Source organism: Plectropomus leopardus, chromosome 6 (assembly GCF_026936395.1).
Source record: "Plectropomus leopardus strain MGB_pleo_1.0 chromosome 6, ASM2693639v1, whole genome shotgun sequence".
Classification (NCBI taxonomy): Eukaryota; Metazoa; Chordata; class Actinopteri; order Perciformes; family Serranidae; genus Plectropomus; species Plectropomus leopardus.
Genome location: NC_142181.1, coordinates 9,257,664 through 9,280,525, shown reverse-complemented (window position 1 = coordinate 9,280,525; position 22,862 = coordinate 9,257,664). Strand labels below are relative to the sequence as shown.

At 39.4% G+C, this 22,862-nt stretch overlaps 1 protein-coding gene across 8 annotated transcripts in view; it reads left to right on the top strand.

Annotated features, from left to right (window-relative positions):
* The window catches only part of LOC121943293 (rap1 GTPase-activating protein 2-like), a 109,797-nt gene that overhangs the window by 64,955 nt on the left and 21,980 nt on the right, over positions 1 to 22,862 (top strand). For 7 of the 8 annotated variants that reach the window (XM_088078639.1, XM_088078637.1, XM_088078636.1 and 4 more), the window contains one exon: positions 16,088 to 16,172. In XM_088078639.1, coding sequence (XP_087934765.1) covers positions 16,167 to 16,172 — 6 coding nt within the window. In that variant the 5' untranslated portion in view covers positions 16,088 to 16,166. Of the gene's footprint in view, positions 1 to 16,087; positions 16,173 to 19,958; positions 20,214 to 22,862 lie in introns of those variants that run through there. The other variant, XM_042486797.2, reaches the window with a different exon arrangement.

Sequence of the window (22,862 nt, the reverse complement as noted above, 5' to 3'; positions counted from 1 at the left end):
TCCCAGTTTAAGATTAAAAGCTTTTACTAAAATGTACCACGTAACAAGATGGCATGCTATGCTACATGTGTTTTGAGTAGGCATGAGACACATAATAGGTTCACTGCAATTTCAGAGTCATTTTGAGACAAAACATGCACCTGAGGTGCAAATTGCAGTATTTAGTTATCACTTTTTTATGACTGTACTTTCCCACTGGTACACTACCTCCTGCTGATAACATGGAATGGGACAGTAATGGCACAGGAAAAAGGCTTGACCCCCACTGTAAATTAGAGGTTTAGGGCTCATTTAAACTGCATTAGGTGGTTCATTTTGTAAGACTGATTCACTGACAAATGCGGGGAGAATAAATGTCCAGATGTAGAGATGAACTGCTAACCGTCTGTAAATTAAGCTTTCATGCTGGTGACTATAACTACAGAGGCTGAGCAGATGCTAGATAATACAAGCCTACATCAGCTGTAAATGCCAAAAGGCTTTACAGGAAAAGGTTGTTGCACAGGCATTAAAAACATGCGAATGTAAAATGATACTGCAGTAATTTATTCGATATTGCATAATGCATTTCTGAGAATACTTTTTTGGTGTTTTTCTTGTCTTTTTTCATGCTTGACAGGGTTGTGAAATTCCCTGCCAAAACATACATTTTCCCCATGCAATTAAAAAATCCCCTAGCCTGATTCAGTATTGTCAATTTAGCCCACCCATTTTGGCTCTTATTCACTGTATTAAATAGATGTTTTTAGTTGTTATTGGTATCAAAGATATAGGCCCTGTTACACCAGCTAGTAGATAAAGAACATTGCTATCAGCTCATTAAATTCCCTTTGTCATCGGGAACAATTTTGTTAGGTTTAATCTTTACTTTCATAAGGTTAGGGCAAAGGCTGTAGAAACAACATGGTTTGGCTTAAGTCTGTCTGTCAATAATGTGAATGTAAATGACATATGCCACGTGACATAGACTACAAAACATGATTTGAATTTCTTGATGTTTACTTTCAGTTTTACATGGCACACAAACTCCATTCTCCTGAAAGTCCTGTTTGTTTGACCCATTCAACATCCTGACCTCCTCCATACACAGACCTTCTCACTCTTACTGCACTATTCTTTACTAACATTAAATCACCCAACTTCCTCTGTCATGGCATAAATAAACATGGTCATTTAATGGACTGATAATGGCCCTATGAACCTACTATTCAGTGTTGCAGGACCCTGCTAACCCATATCTCAAATGTTGATAAACACTAATGCCCATTTAATCAAGTGATAACATACGAACGAACGAGGGGATTTAGCAGACCTCTTTTTGTGCAACTTTTTTAGCATTTCATCTACTTTTCAGGGTCATATGGGTTTTATTTTTCAGCTTTGAAATACTCAAGGCAACCCATCTAAAAGGAAATACCACTTTGTTCCGGCCTATTTGATGGAAAGTTTCATGGTCAGTTCATGTCAGTTAATAAAAAAAAAAAAAAATTAAAAATGAATTTTAAAAAAAAAAAAGGACTTTAGAAAATCCAAATCTCTTACACAGCAATACATTCAGAGGAAAAGATGGACACCAGTGGCATATCTGACCAGTAAGTATGAGGCTACAGCCATGAGTCGCTAAGGTTAGCTTTGCACAAAGACTAAAAACAGCTGGCCCGACTCAGTTTTTTGTATGTATTAAACAAAGAAGATACCATGTGTTAATTCATGAGCTTTTAAGATTACTGTTGGTGGAGTGGTGTCAATCATAGCATCTAACTCTCAGCAGGAAAGTGAATAAGTGTATTTCTGGACATGTCACATGACTATTTCTTTATCAAGAAAAGTGGTAATGCATGCAAATTTGGAACCTAGTCAGATTTTCTTCAGGTCAAAATGTCTAAATATAGTCACTAAACCCATATACTGTAAGTACTAATTTGCTGATAAGTCATTCACAAGTCAACCATCCACTGTGAATGGGAACTGTGCCCTTAACCTACAGGTCCTAGTTAACTATAGACAGTCTGTCTCCCTTTAAATCAAATTCTTCTTCAGATCCTCACAAGGTCTTCCTCACCTTCTTTATATTATTTATAAGAACACCTGTCAAAGCAATGATGAGACACATAATAAAATGTGCTGATGATTCGGTTGTTAGTCAGCCTACTTGGACGGGGTGGAATAAGATCACCGGCCTGTGGAGGAGGACTTTGTGTCACGGCCTGACAAGCCCTTCATCCTGCTAAATGTAGCAAAAACTAAGGACACAAGTATTGATTTTAGAGAGTCGTCCTCTGCTGCTTAAATGACTGTTATTAAGTGAGAGGAAATCGAGCTGGTGTCACACGACAAATATTTGGGCACAGTTCTGGACAAGAAACTGAGTTCTAAAATCAATTTAGAGCTTTAAAGAGATGCAGCGAGTTTTCATCGTGAGGAAAATGAACTCCCTTAAGTGTTTTTCTGCTTTGATGACTATTTTTATAGAGGGTTTAAAGACCTACCTTCATCTTATCTTTATTTACTGTTGTCTGACATGTAAATCTTAGAAGTAAGGGTGAGTCAGACCCTGCAAGCAGCTCCGTAGTTTGTCCTGCTGAAAGAGTTTGAACTCATTGCCTTCATCTCACTTGAAAAAAAAGCTGAATGTTGGCCTTGTATGTATGACTAATGATGGTCTGAACGTAGAAAACTGTATACACATTAATAGCTTACCTCTTGGCCTCTTTTTTCACTGAAATGTTGCTTTTTCCGTGTATGTATTTGCACTTTATGCAACTTCAAATCTGATGTGACTTTTTAATCATTTTTATGGTCTTACAGTTTGTGTGATTGTCCCAGTTGCCTGATTTGTTTTGTTTTTGTGTTTTAAACCCTGCATGCATATCATATTTCCCATCGGAGTAGATAGATTGATTTGATTTGACAGTTATGCAAGTATCTCAACAGCTGCAGTTCCCTGAAGAGAGAATCTCATCAAACAGTAGTCGGTGGTCGATTACATATCTCTTTGAGGGTCCTTACCATGGAGATATTGCGGAGCTCAGGGGGCATAACAACAGACGTTGAAATGGTCACAGAGTGAGTGTTGTCTCCTTTTGAAGAGCATGGTGCGCTGTAGAAAATGTCTATATTTTTCAAACAAGCATGCACACTTATGATGAAGTTCTTCTTGTTTAATTGACCAGATGAGCTCTTCTTATACCATCCAGTTGGGCCGATGGAGTAACTATGTCCTTCAGTAGCTATGTGATTGTTGAAATGTTTGCGGCCGAACAACTGAGAGTAAATTACACTAGCAGCTGGTCGCAGCTACAGCCCATTCTTCTGACAGTCATCCACGCCATTGCAGCCGGCCAGGCAGTTGTCCAGAAGACGAAAATGAAAACGCACCCATGAACACAGTACAGAGCACCCTCTAGTTTTGACTTCTGCTGTGTAATTACACATTAATTAAATCTAATCTGGTAACATATTGGCAAGGTAAAACTGACTAACACTAAGGAACAGATGAACAGCTTTTGGCATTCTGGCTGCTATTGACCATTGGCTACTGTTGCTACCCCTGTCAGCCTGCTCTTCTCACACATTGGCAGAATTATTGCTTGAAATTCTCGGTCATTTATATGCCTACGCCCTGGCGACAGCCTTGGACAGAGGCATTATGTTTTTGGGTTATTAGTATTCGATCTTTCCTATTCTTGACGATGCAACAAATTTGGCACAAATGTCCACATGGACTCAAGATAAACTTGTTAGAATTTGGTGGTCAAAGATCAAGATCACTGTGAACTTGTGTCCATCTTGTTCTCATGATGCAGTATGTCGAGAAAGCCTCGAGGGATCGGCACCAGCCGACTCAAAGATGAACTGATTGGATTTTAGTGGTCAAAGGTTCCTTTGACCTCAGAAAATATGTTTTTGTCTGTAATTCAAAAATCCATGCACTAATGGTAGCACATTTTCAAACAGATATGTAATAGGATAAAATGATGACGTTCAACTGTCAACTTCACTATGACATCAGAATGTTCTGCAAATACATGTTTTTGGCCGTAACCCAATGTCTTTACTCAGGAACAGAAGGGGAGACATTTGGTCTGGTACTGAATGGGTAACATTAATCTTGGGATTTCACCTTTAAACTTTGCAGATTGCATAACATTCAGAGGAAAAGATGGACACCAGTGCCATATCTGACCAGTAGTGTGCATGCTTGTTTGAAAAAAATAGACATGTGTGTGAGACGTCGATGTTTTAGAGTTTGTAGCTTCTTTGCAGCCACATTTAAGCAGTGATGCTGTATTGGTGACGTGAGGCTGGACAGAAATTAATATAAAATGCAGCTTGACTGGTGGGTGGTGGCGTACAACTGTGAGCTAGCAAAATCTACTTGTTTCTGCAGAAATTAAGAAAAACAATCCTTTCTGTTGGTGAACATTTATCCAAAATGTTTTTTCAATGTGTGTGAAGCAGATGGAACACTCTGAACATTTGCCCTTAGAGAGAAAACAGCTGATGTTTTAAAGTGCAGTCTTTTGTGTTGCTTTTCTTGACCACCTTACACAGTTTTTCCTCGTCCCTTCCCTCCTCCCGCTGTCGAACCCTCCTTCTCTGGCCTTTAAACATAACCACTTTTTATTCACCGACTCACTCATATTTCCATACCCGGTCTCCCCCCTGTTTTTCCTCTCTACCCTCAATTACTCCATCTTTTAAACTCCCTCTTGTTCCTTATGTGTTTCACTCGTGTTGTGATTGGCAGCTGCGGGGGACCACTCATATAGTCTCTCTCTCACACACACAGACACACACAGGCACACATTTGATTGCACTTGAACTCCCATGCTTCTTGCTGTCTGTTTGTACAAATATGTGTGTGTGAGTGTGTGTGTTTATGCGTGACTATGCACCTTGTCTTGGGGTGTAAAGGATGAGATGGTATTGTCTCTAACAAGTGTCCAAACACCCACCCAAGACGGCCCTATTTACCCAGCTCTGCACAGGGGATTGAGGGTGCTATTTTTAGTCTGCAGAGATTCATTTATTCTTTCTCTCCCCATACCTCGCTCTGCGGCCTTCTCTCTTTCAGGCCTGACATTCATTCATTCTGCGCCTCTCCCTCTCTGTCTTCATATCTCTCTCCTTTTCCTCAGGACCTTTCTGTTGGTGTGTTTATCTGCTAGTCTGAAGTGGTGGAGTTGGTTGGGAAGTATTCAGTGTCATGTGAGAGATGCTTAACTCTTTTTTTTTTCTCTCTCTCTTTTGACTCAAGTCAGTGAGACAGGGTAAGATTGAACTATATGATAAAGAGGAAGAGGGTCCCAGAAAATGAATAGGATTAGATAGAATTTATGGCATTTCCTGTGATATGACAGAGATAGTTGGTGATGCCAGGCAACCATGTTTTTCACTGCAATGCAGTACTGTGGTAGAGGACAAAAACCTCTGCTGGTTAAAAGCAAAACTTTTAAATCTAATCACTCTCACAAATATATATTTACATCCTTGTCATTGTCCAGACTTAAAAATTAAATAGCACACATTTCAGATGAGAAGATGATGCACAGTCATTTTGTGCCACACACTAAAAGTGGCAGAGAGCTTTTGCAAATGACAAAAAATGAACCATGAAGCACTTTTGAATTACATCCAAGGATGTGCATGTGCAGATATTGTGCAACGTAATTGAAAGAGAATTCACATGACACCTTTTTTATCTGTTGAACCCAAACAGAGTGAAAATTCTCTCAATGAGTTGTTTTTACCTGTTATTCACATTGAGCTTTAATTCAGATGTTTTTTGGATCAAAAGGCTCTGTTTTTATGCACCTGCTAATGCATTATAGTCATCTAACACTAAATTGACTATCAGCTCTGCCGAGCTATCCAAATAAAGTGAGATTAACTGTGTAAAGGACAGCCATAGACAAAGAAACAAACATGATTCAGCCTGTGGCCTTTATCAGTGTCTCGCTGCTGTTGGGAAGAAGGAACAGGTAAATGTCTGTCAGAGGTCTCTTGGCACCATTTGTGCAGTAAGACACAAAACAGCACTGACATTTCAAAGGCAAGACAAAAGCCGCAGTACGTAACCTTTTACTAGCTTGTAGTGTTTTCCTTCGCTGTTTAGAATGTAAATCTAGCATCAAGATACAGTGTGTTTGCATGTGTGTGTCATGTAGCCTGTTTGTGATCTTTAAAGTCAGCATTTAAGGCAACAAATAGGCTTCAGTACTTGGTAGCTATTATGTTAAATGTTACAGTGAACCATCAGGTAATTCAGGGTTACAAACTTACTGCAGCATTATCAAGGTACACGGAAGATTTATTTGTCATCTTTCTTAAAATGAAAATATTAAATCAAAATTGACCCTAAATCCTGCGACATCTTTTTGGCATTGAAGGGGGAGTTGAGGAGTCTCACAGCCTGAAAAAGAAGCTGCTCCATAATCTGGTGGTTCGGCAGCGAGAACTTCTGTATAACCTGGTTTGTTTTGGAGGAACAAATTGGCACACACACACTCATAGTCTCTCGGAGTGGGACAGTGTGTTCCCGGAGAGGGCGAGACCTTCACCAGGGTCGGTTTAGTCTAACACTTGTATTAATTACAAAAATAATTGAGAGAGGAGAGAAGAAGAGAGGAGAGCAGTGGCAGGTACTGCTTTATGTCGGCATTAAAGTATTTTCTCCTGTATTTTTACAGTTTAATGACACATTTTCGCACCTTTTTATTCTTTTTTGTTATCACAGCCTGTTTCTGGCACTGTACAGCAGTGTATGCCCGATGACTCTGAAAGTCCTCTGTTTCCCTCCCATTGGCATTTCCACATTAGTTGGGCGCAGCTGCTGGTGGAAACCTCTCCATGCTGACTGCGTTATGCATCCGTGATGGGCAGGGATTTCATGGGTTCCTCAGGAGTAAGGGGGTTTGGGCACCTCAGCTGTCTTCCAGAGACAGTGTGCCTCCTGTTCCACCCAGCTTAGGCATCCAGGATTTGGCCAGGCAGGACAACCATCTTTGGATCTCTAGTGTGAGACTAGCCTGCAGCCTGGCTTTCCTCCCTCTTCCTTAGTACTCTGCTGGAGGGCTTTTTTTTTTTTTTTTTTGCAGGAAACACAGTTTTTGAAACTATGTGTATGTAGACCATCACTCGTACTTTAGCTAATAGCACTACAGTATCTTATGGTTTCTTACATTCCTGTCGTTAGAAATTTGATTTAAAAGCCAAACATAGCACACTAGACTGCTAAAGTTAGTCTGCAAATTTACTCAGCTGAAATGAAAATCTTTTAAAATTAAAAACTAAACATCACTTAATTGAAAACTGCATTGAGTCAGTGACAAAAATACACGTGGGGAAGTTGTGTGTGTGTGTGTGTGTGTGTGTGTGCCAGTTAATTTGTTTTTCTTAAAGGTTTATATAATGTGTTAAAACAGGGTCCGCCCATGTACACACACACACACACACACACACACACACACACACACGCACACACACAGACACAATGCTTCCAGTCTATCAGCAGGACAGCTAAATGAAAAGGTTATTTACTTCCTGTTCCTTCTCTTGCCAGCTCTATAGTTAAAGGACTAATTATTTTTTGAACAAATATATTAATTTATAAAAGTAGCGATATCTCAACCTGAGACATGCTGCTCCACTCCGCCTTATCACCGCCTCACCACCCGTCTGTTCTTCTCTTTTTTATTGATAATGAGTATTTCAGGTTGTCTGGCTGGACCGTCTTATCTCCTGTCTGCCGCATCTTTGTATCTATTCATATCACAGAAAGTGAGAGAGGGCGAGGCTTGGCGTTCCCACAGGAAACAGCCGGTGACTTGCAGTGCAGTTGCCTCCTAATTATTGCTCTCCTGACCTCTCTGCATATCTGTGCATATCTGAGATGCCTGTACTGTTGGGCAGCTGACTGACATCCATTTCTTTGCTTTCTATGTGGAGCGGACTTTGTAACAAGGACAGACTGATAGATAGTAGATCGTAAAGTGGGAAATAGAGGAAGGACAAGAAGACAAAGTCATTGTATTTTAAATTGCTGCCCAAAGTCCATGAAGAGATGTGACAGCACTGTGATGTACGTACCTTACAATGCAACAGGTTATTTTTAGTCATACTTTCGCTAAAATAGCCCCGAAATTTTGTCAGAAAATCACTCATTCACTAATCACTATATCATAGATGCTCAGTAGAAGTGAGCAGTAAATTAAGACTTGTAGGTTGTGTAACCTTTTAGATTATTGTTTAAATACTTGTACTTCTTTATTAATGTTTTAATTAGCAATTCCACATACAGTTTATTAAGCTTATAGTATTTGTAGTTTTTTGATTAATGGCATTTTTGTGCGTTTATCTGGTGGTAATCTGCTCTACAATTGCCCTTACAGTGATAAATAAAGACAGGAGTCAGTTTTACTTTAAACTACTACTACTACTACTACTACTACTTACTACTACTTTTTATCTATAAAAGGCACATTGCTTTGTGGGATTATTAGCAGAGAGTAGTGGACGTGTTAGCATGCACTGGCTAATAAGAGCAGCTCAGATTCATAGGGATGTGATCAGTATTTGTTTATAAAATATTGGATGAGTTGAAACTTTGTCTTGATGATGGTGTAAAGTTAAGGGATCACTAAAGTTCCTGCAGTTTATCCTGAGCGGAACATGAATATTTGTACCTGATTTTTGTGGCAATCTATCAAGTAAAGTACTTGTTGAGCAAATTCTCTCAAAATTTGAATCTCATGTTGCTGCTAGAAATAAAGTAAGTCTGGACCAAAGTGGTGGTAAAAAGGTTACGCATTAACATGCAGCTACTTACATACAAATGGAAGATGTTAGTTAACATCATTTGTTCTCATATTATGTTGCAAGTGAATCGTGGCAACAGCTTTGGGCTTGTAATTGTTAATGCTGAAATCTAAAATGTGTCAATCTTCTTATCCATCACTCTGTCAATCATTAAATTACCACCTATACCTTTTGTAAGATGTGTTCACACACATAATTAACTTGGTTATGTTAAAAGGTAACTGCGACCATTTGCAAAATTCATAGCCAACAATCAGAAAATCTAAGTACATATGAACAACTCTGTCCCAAATCCAAAAGCTGGATTGCTAAAACTCAAATTTTTGATGTCATAGAGTTGACAGTGAATTGGGAAAGTTCTGGCCTGTTCTTGATAAAACTGCGAGCACCCAGGGGGATGTTCCTAGAGAACGCTACACTAGAGTAAAACTCATTTGGTTATAGAATAGAAAACAAACATCCTGTGGGTCCAAAAAATCAGGCTTCAATTCATCGTCGATGAAGCAGCTCCAGATTTTACATCCTATGAAGTCACAAGTTTGAGACTTACTGGTTTCTGGCTTTGAGAGAGAGCATCTCATGTTCACATATATTGACTGAGCTTTTCTGGGCCATGGAAAAACATACTGTGATTCTTAATTTAGGTGGGGTTCCCCTTTAAGAAATGAGCATCACCTGTCCCACATGCGTCCTGTAACATCAGCTCTTTAAAGTGCTCATCAGAGCTGCGACTGTCATGTCTTATATATACCATTGAGGAGGACTGTGTGACGTGATTCTTTCTTCTCAGTCGACTTTAATACACATCAGGCTTGATGGGTCCATCCCGCCACAGCGGTCTTATGTTCCCTGCCCTCCACTCTCTCCACCTCTGCTCAACCCTCATCTTTCCCCTTTTCTCTGTCTCCAATTATTGTTGTATTAACTCCATTAGAGAGACCATCAGTTGTGTAATTGGCCAATCAGCATGAGGATCAGACTCCTTATCAAGTTTCATAACAAATATTAAGCCCAACTGGAAACAGGAGTGCACAGAAAGCCCCCATGGGAGAGGCTTTATATCCGAGACCCGGTGTTCACCCCCTCCTCCATCTTCTTGTTCTTTATTTTTATCCTCATTACACCCTCCATCACCATCACTCTCTGTTCTCACCCCCCTCCTGTGACCAGTGGGGATGTGTCCTGTCCCAGTCCGATGTCCTGCTATCCTAATCTTATCTCAAAGGTATAATCAATACATGAAGTAACAGAAATGTATCACAGTCTCTCCCTCTAGCTGGCCCTGTCTCTGTCACAAACACACACTCACATGTGAATTACAGCATCATTAGATAAACATGATGACTGTGTAGATGTAATTACTGTTGAATCAACGATAATTAGCTGCAGCCAAACGCAAGCAGGATTATAGACATGCTGGTGCACAAGAAAGGTACATTTTGTACTAGTTTGGACATAAATGTGGAGCATCATCTGCCCTATTTTTTGCCCAGCAGATTTATAACCACTTCATCTTAGCTCGCGGTGACAGCAGCTTGAGTTAAGTTACACTTTATTCATTCACCTGGACAAATTTATCCAGCAACAATAATTTTACCTCCAAATCCTTTAAAGAGCATGTTTATTATTGTGGATGAATGAATTTTTCAGAAGTGACTCCACAGTTTTTGGCAGAGCGCCCGGCCAGAGAGGGTCACACAAACCAACACAGCTGTCGTTTGCTCCCCACAGCCAGTGTTTACTGTGTATTAAAATAATGAAATTGTGTGGCAGCCGCTGTGTTTTGCCTCCCTGGGAAATTTCTGCCAGGCATTGTTTGTACGTGCTCAGAGCCAGAAGTTTGAATGCAGTTTGACCTTGTGATTTCATTTAGCAGCTCAGGTGCTTATTTCCTCAAAGCCAACATTGAACTTATTAACAGAGCAGAACTGACCAAAAAGTCTAATCAAAAACTACCCATTTATCCATTAAGTTAGAGCTTTAATTAATTACACCAAGCCCCCTTTTTAGCAAGACACCCAACTCTCTGTGTTACCATGCATTTTATCTAACTCTAATTCCTTTATGGACTATTGTGTGAAATCCTGAATTAGATCCGGACTCGCCATTTGTAAAATACGCTCCTATGTATGATGACTTTTTCTCTCAGCAGTTTCAGGTGGCATCACTGTTGGTGCCGCTACTGCAAAGACAAGCGGATCGATTGTAGTTTTCCGCAGAGCAAAGCGACAAGGCTCTGCCAGGTAAAGTTTCCACAGTTAGGGTAGATGATCCACATCTGCTGGAGTAAATAAAAATGGTACTTAAGTTGTCATTATATGACTATACTGACTCAAGTAGAAGTAAAAGTACTCATAAAAAATGAAGGCTAGCAGAGTAAGAGTAAAAGAGTATCTTGTGGAAAAAACTACTTGGGTAGTAGGTTCATTAGATTCAATGTATTACATCAAAGAATTACAAATAGGTCCATAAATAATGACAAATTTGAGATACACACATGCATGTAAAACCACAGAAATGACAAAATGTGTGAGAGAAAAACTTTGTTTCATGAGCAGAACAGAATCCCAAAAGAAGAGGCTTGGTCTGCGTTGTTAATGTAGGGAGAAAGAAAATGTGTCTATTTCCACTTAAAGGAATGATAATGATATTATATTAATCTTGTAATATTTGAGGCAAATGTCATGTATGTTTGCAATTAAGCCCAGTTTGTCTCTCCAACATCATCTTATTATATTTATTTCACACAGCCAAACATATGTTCTTAAAAAAAAAAAAAAAAAGTCCAGTCATTTTTTAAAATCCAAAAGTCAACAATATGTACACATTTTCCCAAGGAACATCCAGACTCCTCAAAGACTCTTTTAACTACCTGAATGAAAAAACTTTCCATCTGCTGCACAGTGAAAACAAAGACCTCAATCAAACGAAGATGGTCGCCGTAAATACGTTGTTGCTTATTTTATATGAAACAGTAAAAACATAAATGCTGGGTTTTTTTGTTAAAAATGTCAAATAATACAAAGAAACATAATAATGGGAATTATAACTGCTAAAACTTTTAAATGTTGGTTCATATCATACTAATTTAGCAAGGTAATAAATCATTTCTGGACACCATTTTTGCTCAGCTCTGTGTCTCTGAACATGAAAAGGGCAAACTGGGGTAAGTCTGCGACAGTCTCCTGTATAAAAGTCTAATGTGTTTCACTCCCGTCCACCACACCCTTAATTTCCACCGTGTCAAAAGCAATAAAGTACAGATTACTTCCTGCGTTGGCAGTCAGCGTTAGTATTGGACAGAAATCGTGAGGTGCTGAACCTTTTAATGTAAACATAGTTCGTAGGGATACTGGGCTGACATTTGATGTTGCTGTTATATACAAAGCACCTTCCAGTGTCTCGACAGCACACGTCTCATCTCACCCTCTTTCCACAGTTCCCTCCTCTGACTCACTTTGTCCATGACCTAATCTCGCTAAACTGTTTCTTAGCTTCCTCCCTCCTGCTGTCCCAGTATGTGCGCTCCCTCCCTGCTTCCCTCCCATCCTTTGTGGGAGTCGGTGGCAGTGACGTAGCTGTTGTTTCATCGCCACAGAAACAGTCAAGGCTGCAAGGACAGCAGCTCCTCGTCTTTCTCTCTCTCACAGACACACAACAATTTCCTCTGGAAACAGCATCGCTCTGTGTGCAGGTGTGAGTCAGTGTGTAGCGCAGAAAAAAAGGTGTTTTCCTCGTGTCCATTTAGGGCAGCTGTAGAGACACGCAGCAAGGATCCGCCCCAGGGACAGTGGTCTTAACAAGCTTTTCCTTTTCACAGGTCAGTGGTGGGGAGCACACAGTGTCCTCTTTACCTCAGACTGAAGAGAACAAAGAGAACAATGGACAGTGTCCACCTGAAACCATGTTTGGTTTTGTTTTTCAGATTTATAAACTCTCAGTCTGTCTTGCCTTATGATGCTCATTCAAACATTGTCCACCTTTGGCTACTGTGAGATAACATACTGCAGTATTTCACACACAGGGCAACACAGTGGTGTATTGTGTGAAAAGCTGAACCTGTGGAAAGAGCCAGCCGGAGCGAGCTTTTCCTCCGGACAGAGGAATGAATGGTGTTGAAAAGGAATTTGGGTTTGGCCTGTGGTGACTGAGGGAGGCTCTGGTGTTGCTTTCCCTATTTATTTGGGCGTCTTTGAGCCTCAGGTAGAAATTTAGATGGCTATTCAAACTCCAAAGAGCATTTTTGACTAAATTCAACAGAGGAAAAGGGCGGAAACAGATCTCTGCACCTCTCATTTCTCTCCTTGACAACAGCAAGCTGCCTCAAGTTTGCCCTTTCACCTTTTTATACTGAGTGCGACTTAGCGTTTTTGCTGTTCACAGCCACTTGACACAGCACATGAGATAATGGAGAACGAGGTACTATAATTCCAGCTAATGAAGTTAAACAAGGGGTATATTAATTTCAAACAAGCACTCAATTTAAACTATAGTTTCTTGTGCTCTCATCCTAACTCTGAAGTGATCAGTTGCAGCTTTTTTACACTGGTAGAAATACAGAGTCTGGTTCGACTATGGAGTAGACGTGAATTCAACGTGTCGTCTATTTTACTGGCTACTAATCAATTTATTTGACATAAAACCTAATATAGCTTTTTGTGTAGTCTTGCGTAGTAGCTTGTTTTGTAGGATGTAACCACTGCCCCTGTGGTGGCAACTTTACAAACACCAGACAGACTAAAGCCCCATTCACAGAAAACGTACATCTCCGCGGGCCTGCGGAGGTCAGCTGTGATCTTAATCCATGCAGATCTCCATGATTTGTTATTTGAAAACTCCACTGCTAATCAGCTGCCATATTTCACCAAACACAAAGGGCCTTTAGTCAAAGGTCACTTTGACCCAATCTGTCACATTCTCTTGAATGTGATACCTCAGGAACACCTTGAGGGAATTTCTTCAAATTTGACACAAGAATTCATAGGCTAAGTAATGAAAACATTTCAAATAAATGCCTAATAGAATAAAATTAGAAAGTGGTGACATTTTATATCCAAAAGATCTGAGGTCAGTTTCACAGTGATATCATTCACACTCATCGTTATATCATCGTTATATCTTAGGAACAGAAGGGGAGTGATTTGGTCAGATAGAACTTGTGGCACTATTTTCGAATGTGTGTGAAGCTTCGCAGGCATGGATTTAAACTGTAAGTGTAACTGTAAATGAATATTTTAACAGTATTTTGGCAGCAGGAGGCTGATGCAGACCCATTGATATTAACTGTTAAGTTTGTTTAAACTACATTTAAACAAAAAAGATAAAAGGCGGTAAAAATGTGCATTACTGCCAGTGGTGTTTCTGTTTCTGTGTAGTGTTTCTGTGTTGTGCAGAGTGGGTTTTTGTGTGTTATGTCTGGAAGGTATTGTCAGTAAATTTGTGTTAAATGCAGACTTTCCTTTTCCTGTGTGAATGCAAGCCACAAAATAATTTTTTTCTTAATCACATAAGGTCCCCAGGTAATACTGTGTGAATCGGCCTTATTGTTTCATCATGTTCAGATTATCATACAGCAGTCAGTCAAACATCTAGATAACCAGTCAAGCAACACATGGATGTAGTAGGTTGTAATTAGCGTAGCATTAAGCAGTAATATGGGCAAATGAGTACAATTATGCGCCTTTGATTCATTTACTTGTGCTGAGCAAATGAAGACGCATCAGAAACATCCATTCTGATGAAAAGTTGTGGTGCAGGAAGAGGTCAAGCTCATCTATAACTACACATCTTCTCATTGTACATTTTAGACTATGAAAATGTAACTACATTTTGCATTATGGATGCTGCACAAGATGGACAAGTTTAACAAGCTGGCTGGCGTTGTAATATTTCTTCAGAAATACATAAAAACAAAGTCAGAAGAGTGATGCATATTTCATATACAGTTAGCTTTATTTGTATTATTTATACATTTATTTCATTTTACTTACCATAGTCTAGGAGAAAATGATTTCATTTACTGAGCCGCTCTGGCAGCTTCAGGGAACTTTTGGTTGATTGTTTACTTGTATGTTACTAAATGTGTGAGCACTACATCTATGACTTTTGTTTGTCAGTATCAGTCAGATTTGATCAGATATATTGTATATAGTTTCATGACAAAAGGCCTCACTAATATGGTTGTGGGATAAACATATAGCCACCAATTTACATCCAACAAGCCTTACTGAAGTAGGTTTGTATATGTAGGCAGAGAGAAAATTTGGTTTTAAGTGCTTCATGCTTCATGTTCTCTTTGCGTCTTTATAAAATTCCGTGATCATGATCACACATTTAGTCGCCCATCACCACGTGTTCAGTGAAAAAACACTGTATTTTATCCAGATAGATGGCAGTATTTGATTTTTTTGTGGCTAAGCTAATCTTCTGTCTGTCTCCCAGTGACAGCTCAACCTTTCACATCCAGGATCATTAATGTGCACTCATGCTTCTGAGTGGGCTGCAGAGAAAAAGCATTAAAGATGAGAAGAGGCTTCAAGCCCCAAAGGACTTCTTTTAAAGTCTCATTGACAGCCCCAGAGACTCCAGAGAGCAAATGAAAACAGCACGGAGCCATCTGATACTTCACTGCATATTTACAAGAGGCTCTCTGGCTCACTTTAAAATTATAGCTACAATAAAACTTTAGACAGAATTGTACAGTTAAGTGAGTTAATTGCTTTGGGTTTAAATCTTTATTCAGCAGTTAGCCAACTCCAGCAAGATGTTCATTATTGTTCGACAAAGGAGCACATATGACCTTCTTAATTATGCCTCAGTTATGCAATGTATTTTTTGTGTTTTTAATAGACAGCAATAGTGCTTTTTACAGACAAAACATGCTAGCGGAATAAGTTACTGTTTTATATTTGAGTGTCATTATTTTTTTTATTTTTGCTACTTTCTTTGTACCGAGGTCACGCCAAGTTACGACAAAAAGAAGACGTGACACAAGGGAATTGAGATGTCTTTTGTCGTTAAGCTAATGGCAAGTGCATGGCAAGCCACAAATAAGATGACGGATAATCAGAGGGGAAACAGTGGTCTAAGATGTCCTTTATCCGCACACTTAAAAAAGGGAAGGGCAGTGCATCAGCCTAATCAAATTACTGTGAAAGTGCACTGCGTACGCAAATGAGGATGGCCGACCTTTTATAAAATTTGGAACATTTCGACGTTTAGGCACATCAATCACTCTTGTTTACTCCTCATTTTGTCCTCTCTCCAGGAAACAGGAGCTGCTGAACATTTCTAACGTCCCCCTGGGAGAATGTCCCCCCTCACCGCCCCGCACTGCTCCGCCCAGCATGAAGGTAGGACACACACACATTCATGTGTACGTGCATATACTGCATACACACACATTTTTAGATTGATATTGATTTGCAGAGGTTTTAATTGACACATTTTCCCCTTTAGACCTTTAGGCCTATTCAAAAGTCTATTGATTTTGATTATCCTCAGTGAGAAATCCTGAGGCAGAGCAGTTTACAGACAGTGACAAACTGCCATGTCACAACTATGTGAAGTTAACAACATGACATATATTTTACATAACTGGGCTTTTTGATTTTTTACAGGTTATGCTGTTGTTTTACGTCACAACATTTAATTACATTTTTTAATTCATGGCACCAGTTCCTTGTTTGTCTACAGAATTTAGATTTCAAAGCCTAAAAACGTCAATATTCGATTTGCATCTATCGGAATATCTACTTTCACTATACTGAATTAGTTATTACAAAATTCTACATCTCGGGCACCTTGCATGATTTAGGTTCGGGCAGATTCTGCTCAAGTAAGATTCTTCAGAATTTCAAATATTGCTTTCAGAGAAAGTAAACATGGAGGAGACATTTTGCAGTGAATGCTCCTCCAGGCATGGAGTGATGTAATCCTTTTTTTAATGTCTGTGTAATATAAATGCTGATATTTGTTAAATTGCCTCTGGAGGATGAGGAAATAAGAGCCTGATCATAATCTCTCCATTTTTTATGTCCCCCTTATTAGACTACTTTCATTTGCAGTTTTGGTATGAGTGCTTGAGTTGGGTCTCCTATTGCAAATAAAAGGTGCTGTTATAAAATAGTATTTGAATTATGCTGTGGTGTAGCGGCAGTTACTGACACCATTTCTCAAGCCATTTGAGATAAGAGAATGCCTAAAAATCTGCACATCATTTAGAAAAAGAAACATGATAGATGAAAAGGAAAAACATCATTCTGTCAAACCCTCATACTATTTCATGTCTAATTATTCTCCAACTGTCTTCATCATTCTGAAACCATAACAACAACTGTTGAGGGTGACTGATTTTATCTTCCTGCTGATTTCTCACATCTTTCTGTTAATGTTTGGCAACTTGTGGAGGATTCTTTGGCATGTTAGTAGTGCATGCCAACACATATTAGCTTTTATGTTTGCTTTTTGTTGTTGTTTGCCAGCAGATGTTAATGACATGAAGTTACTGTTGTGCAATAAGAAGTCAATGGAGAGCAATGATTGGTTTCCCCTCTGCAGGGAGCGTGACTTAAATGCGCTCTGTCGCTTTAGTAGGATAAATACCATAGACATAAATTACAATCTGAATGACATAAAGTTGAAGATATTAAGGCAGAAGTCCCCCTCTGCGTCTGCCTCTACCAGCTACAGTGGCAAAAGATTGGCAGCTTTATTCTCAGTAGCTCTCATGACCACAAATTGTGACATTCAATCGAATGGTGTCATCAAAGAGAACTCTTGAGAAGTCAAAGCTGTGACTCGGCAAATTGAAAAGAATATCAGAGCAAAACAAAAGCAAATATGAATACAAATTAAATCCGTCAGACTGGAGAAGATCATCTTTCTCAGGTGCTGTCAGACTGTCATGTAGTGACATATCATAGTGCATCACATATAGAAAAAGGCATTTTACTATTAATATGAAGGTGTTGATGTTTTCCAACATTCATTACTCACACTGCACTGCACGGGTTCCACAGCTGAAGAATTTTTCATTTTTCCTCTAGCATGATAAAAGAGAGGATACATTTTGCAGGGAGGCAGATTAGCAGGGTGATATACAGGAAAAAGATGACGGCTCCTGCAAGAGGGAGCCACTTTCTGCAGTATGTCACCTTGAACTAAGCCATCATTATTGAATCTGCTGAAGACAACACAGAGGGAGATAGCACAGAGAGGAGGAGAGGAACAGGAAGGCAAAGTTTGCTCTTGGTAAGAAAAACTGATTGATTGAAAATATGGTGAGGCCAACACAGGAAATGACCCTGTAACATACGACAGAAAATATATTACAAAAATATAACTCAGGCCAGACGACGTCAAATTTTCCTATTGATGGGTGGTTGATTTCTTGTAATTATCAATCACAACCCACAATTTTGCTGTGAGTGTGGCCTAATGGTCAGATAATCATGTCACGCTGGTAAGAAAGTTTTGAAGCCCATAATTTCCTGAAATCACAGTTTCAGGAAATCACATCAATCTATCAAGAGAAAATTGTGTATGAGAGAAAAAAACATGCCGAACGAAGTATAATGTGCAGTCAGGGTTCCTACAGACCCTTAAAAATTCCTAAAAGGCATTGAATTCATTAATCTAAAAGCAAGGCCTTAATTGGTATTAAATCAACTTTCAAACATCTTAAAAAAGCGTTTACATATACGTTTTGGGTTTTTTTTTTCAGATGTTTCCAAGTAAAATCTATTTTTTTATTAAATAATCTAATAAATTCATCTTCTTGTACTCATGATGGGAATCCAAGCAGTGGAATCTCTCATGCAGAGTGAAAAACAGAAAATCCAGATAGATATTTCCCACTTCTGCTGGTAAACCAAATACATACTTTTATGATAATGTAATATATTGATTATCTTCCCTGTGTTTTGCTCTAAAACACAGGATTGGGTTTTTTTTAAAACATTTGATTTAGATAATCTAAAGTCCTCACTGGACAAAAAGTCATGTTTTATGTTGCAGTAAACATTTGGGCAAATTATTGCCCCTCTTCAATTTACGTTTTTAGAAAATTAGTCTTAAACTTAATTCCAAGTTGCATTAAAAAAATCTTAAATGCCTTAAATATACCATGCCTTAAACTGCAGGAACCCTGTGTGCAGTTACTTACACTACTACAGTAAATTACATTACATTGGCTTTCCTCAAAAACATTTGTCCTGCTTCTTGGATTGGTCAGCACATGTTAATAAACATTTTTTGGGTTTAGAGTCTCAGTCTCATCTAATCCTCTGAGGTAAATTTCAGGTACATTTGCTGAATATTGCACTACCCATAAATACAAAAACATTCTCACCTGATTGCAGAGACAATAAGCCGTTGCTACGCAGTGCAGTTATTAGCATTGCCCCTCTAACACAGCGGCCATAAAGATGAGTCTCCTGGAAGGTCAGAAATTCTGCAGTATGACGAGACTGCACTGCAAATGTATGTTGCACGTGAGGATATTTTGTCTTTATGGGTTTTTTTCAGTGGTTAGGACAAGTGTTTCTTCCTGCAGTGTAGCAATGACAGTCTCAGAAATTGGAATTTAAACTTTCAGGATTTGTGACATCACATATCTAAGGAACCAATCCTGTCACCTTGCGGGGCAGGGCTTTCCATAACTTTATGGCAAAACATGGAGAAGCAGCTGTAGCTTTGTATTGTATTTAGCAAGTCAAGTTTCACCTTCACTTCAACTTGTCAGAGCTGGCGATTGGGTTTATCTAACATCAGCAACACATTATTAGCTGTTTGATGTCCTTGTGAAGCTGAAGGCTTATGTTTTCTTTTACTGTGCACGAGCAGAGTTTTGTGTGTTCATTGAGCAAACTAAAGTGAGCTGGTATTCTGGAGCTGTGTGTGAACGCCTCAAGGTGGGGCTGATTACATATTCAGAGATTCTTGCATTCAAAAGCAAAGGTGTAGAGTCACATTTATGCTTTTTTAAGACATGAAGGCAATTTTATCATGGAAAAAAAAACTTCTAAATACATAATTCTGTTGAACAGAGATGAGTCTCTAGGGGTTAAATCAGTGCCTGGAGCGAACTTTAAAAGTCAAGCTTCAAAGACACTGCTGCTGATTCAGCAAAACAAATCTTAGACAAGCCCACACGGCTGACCTACTGTGGTAGTGCGTATGTTTTGTGTTGACACATGCACACTGGAATAACTTGTTCTGTTTCCACATGAGTTTGCTGCGTGACTTGACTTTCCTGTTGAAGTTCTAGGTGTTAAAAGGCAAAATGCATATTAAAAGGGAGTGAGAGGGAAGTCACTTCCTAAATGTAGAAGGGAGGTCAGGATAAGGCAGAGACATCAGAGGGCTCAGATGTTACGGCAACTATTGCTGAGGTAAGTCTGCATTTTGACTCAAGAAACAACCACACAGTTGTTTACTGTGGTAGTTTACCAGTTCAGCAATTCTCCATGTGTTTTAGGTAGCAACTTACCCAAAAGTAAGCAATTATCTCTGGAGAGTCTGTCTGCCATTCATCCCTTCACTGCTCGGCAGCAGCATGCTGATTATCGTGTAAATACAACTTCTGACTACTGTCAACTTAACAGTAATGTTCTTAGTTTGAAAACAATGGCAGGGGAACAAGCACTGCATCTGTGAAACTTCTACAGTGTTATGTCATATTTTTAGCAGATTTACACCCACATGTGAAGTATTTCACAACAATATTTCATAACACAGCGACCAAGCCAGAACAGTATTGACTGATGCATCAAAATCAGGTGTATGTCAGTGCAGATAACACCCAGTGTTCCAGGTATCTGACAAAGCTGCACTATAAGGATATAAGGGTGTTTGTGTCTTGCTGTAAGTGTGAGCTCAGGCTCATCGCTTCATCTCCCCATTGATCCAGAGGAGTATTGTTGTGGGCGTGAGAGAAGAGTATGGCTGCACCGTCCGGTCATGCTAGGATGGTGCTGACTTTAGCTAAGGTGCAGGTATTTTAACAAGGTTGTCTCAAATAGAACTACCTGTGGTAACATAGACTGTATATAAAAATGGATGACGTGTTACCACTAACTTACGGCTGCTGCCGTTTTGCACTGGTGACGCCATTTGGAGCACCATTGGTCGCGAGCATGATGACTGACACCCATATTTCTGTCATTTCACATCCCTTTTTTATAGAGACATAGTGCAAACCCTGGAAGCACACAAAATGCCTGTGGCTAGCTAAAAGCATTAGATATCAACATGACAAAGGATTATTTTAGCACCTTATGGTCTCCCAGAGAGGAAAAGTAATAGCAAGCTTCAACCTCTACAGTATGTCTGGTCAGATTAGGAAAATACTTGCTGATAAGTGTCAGGATCCCACAGTTTTCCCCCATTCTCTCTGCTGATCCCACACTTTTATATCCACTTTTGTCCTCTTATAAGCTCAGTTTTTCAGCTCGGCAGCTTATAAATACTTTGTTCTGGGTTCTTTACACTGTTGGCAGTGTATTCCATTACACAGCAGCTTTTAGGCTTTTTATTATTGTTTGTCAGGGAATGTAAATGTCAATGTCAAAGTCAATAGAGAGATTCTCTCTGTAGTCTCTATAGCATAACTGATTTAAGCCAAACGTAATAGAAAAACAAACACTTAAACACACATTGATGTGATAAGAACTACTGATCAAGATGTTTTGGCTTCTGTTTTGGGGAGGTTTAATATTGTCCATTTTTATACATGCTATGTATACTACTCATGAGTTGGATTTAGTAAGACCAAAGACAAGAGAAAATAAATGAACAATAAAAAATTAAAAAAAACAAACAAAAAAAAAATCATAGGAGAACCACACAGATTTATCTTGTTCCCATTTAATTCCTTTCTGTAATATTCAGTTTTAGTAATTCTGAAGATAACATGATGAGAAAGGGAGACCACTGTCCCTGTCTGTGACTTCTCATCATCGCTGTCAGTGTGCGGATGATTATGTGCGTGACTTTACATGAATATGTGTGAATTCTAGCAGCCAATGAATCTGTCAGTCAGGCAGGCAGCCGATCTGATCTGCCTGCAGTCTGTGATAGTCACTGTGGGTTGCCATGGGAGATAAGAGATGCAGATGTTGTTGCTGGGCTAAAGGGAGAAAGAGACCTAGAGACAAAACGCACAGCGAGAAAGAAGAGTAGGGGGAGAGAGAAAAGGGGAGGAAATAAGACACAGTCACGGGACAGAAGAGATAATAGAGCGTTAGGAGACCAGAGAGGACAAATTAGCACAGTGAGACACTTGGATAAAAGAACAAAGTGCAAGGACAGAAAATAAAGACAACCAGGTGCTTTTAGATTGACAGTGAAGCAGAAAGACAGATATGTGTCTCTTGTCCTTGCTCTTGTCTGCGCTTGTTACTGCAGGGGATGTAGATGATGATTGAACACACTGTCAGCTCTACAGGCCACTGAAATACTGCCAGGACAAGCCGCATCAGTGCGTCTTTTAAACTGTCATGGTCAACAGTGTGTGATGACGTCCCGCTCACATCTCAATAGACTCAGAGAAGACACAAACTAAGACTGCCTTTTAGGAATACACCTCCTCCCTCCCTCTTGCCGCCCTCATATGATCCTAGTAACCATTAGACTGAGCACACACACACAAACACACACCTCATGATTAAATGTGCAGTTGGCTGAGAGCACATGCTGGCTGCCACAGTTGCTATCTAACGGCTAAAGACAGCTGTGCTTATTGTTGGTGTGACTGTGTGTGGTGTTGACTCTGCAGGTCCAGGTCACAGCGCTGTATCGACTTACAACACCTTTAACTGGTTAATATTAACTCCTTGATAAGCTCTGTGTATGTGTGTGCATGTTATGTCTGCTGGGGGAGTGGTAATGATAAGTGCAGGTAACGAGTGTAGAGAATAACGTGAGCTTTTATGACAGTAGTGCTGTCAAAATGTAGTCATTTACAGTTTTTTACCGCTAGAATACAGTCAGTCAAAGGGCTGTAAAACACTTTAATAGACTTCTTGTTTAAGGAGGCACAA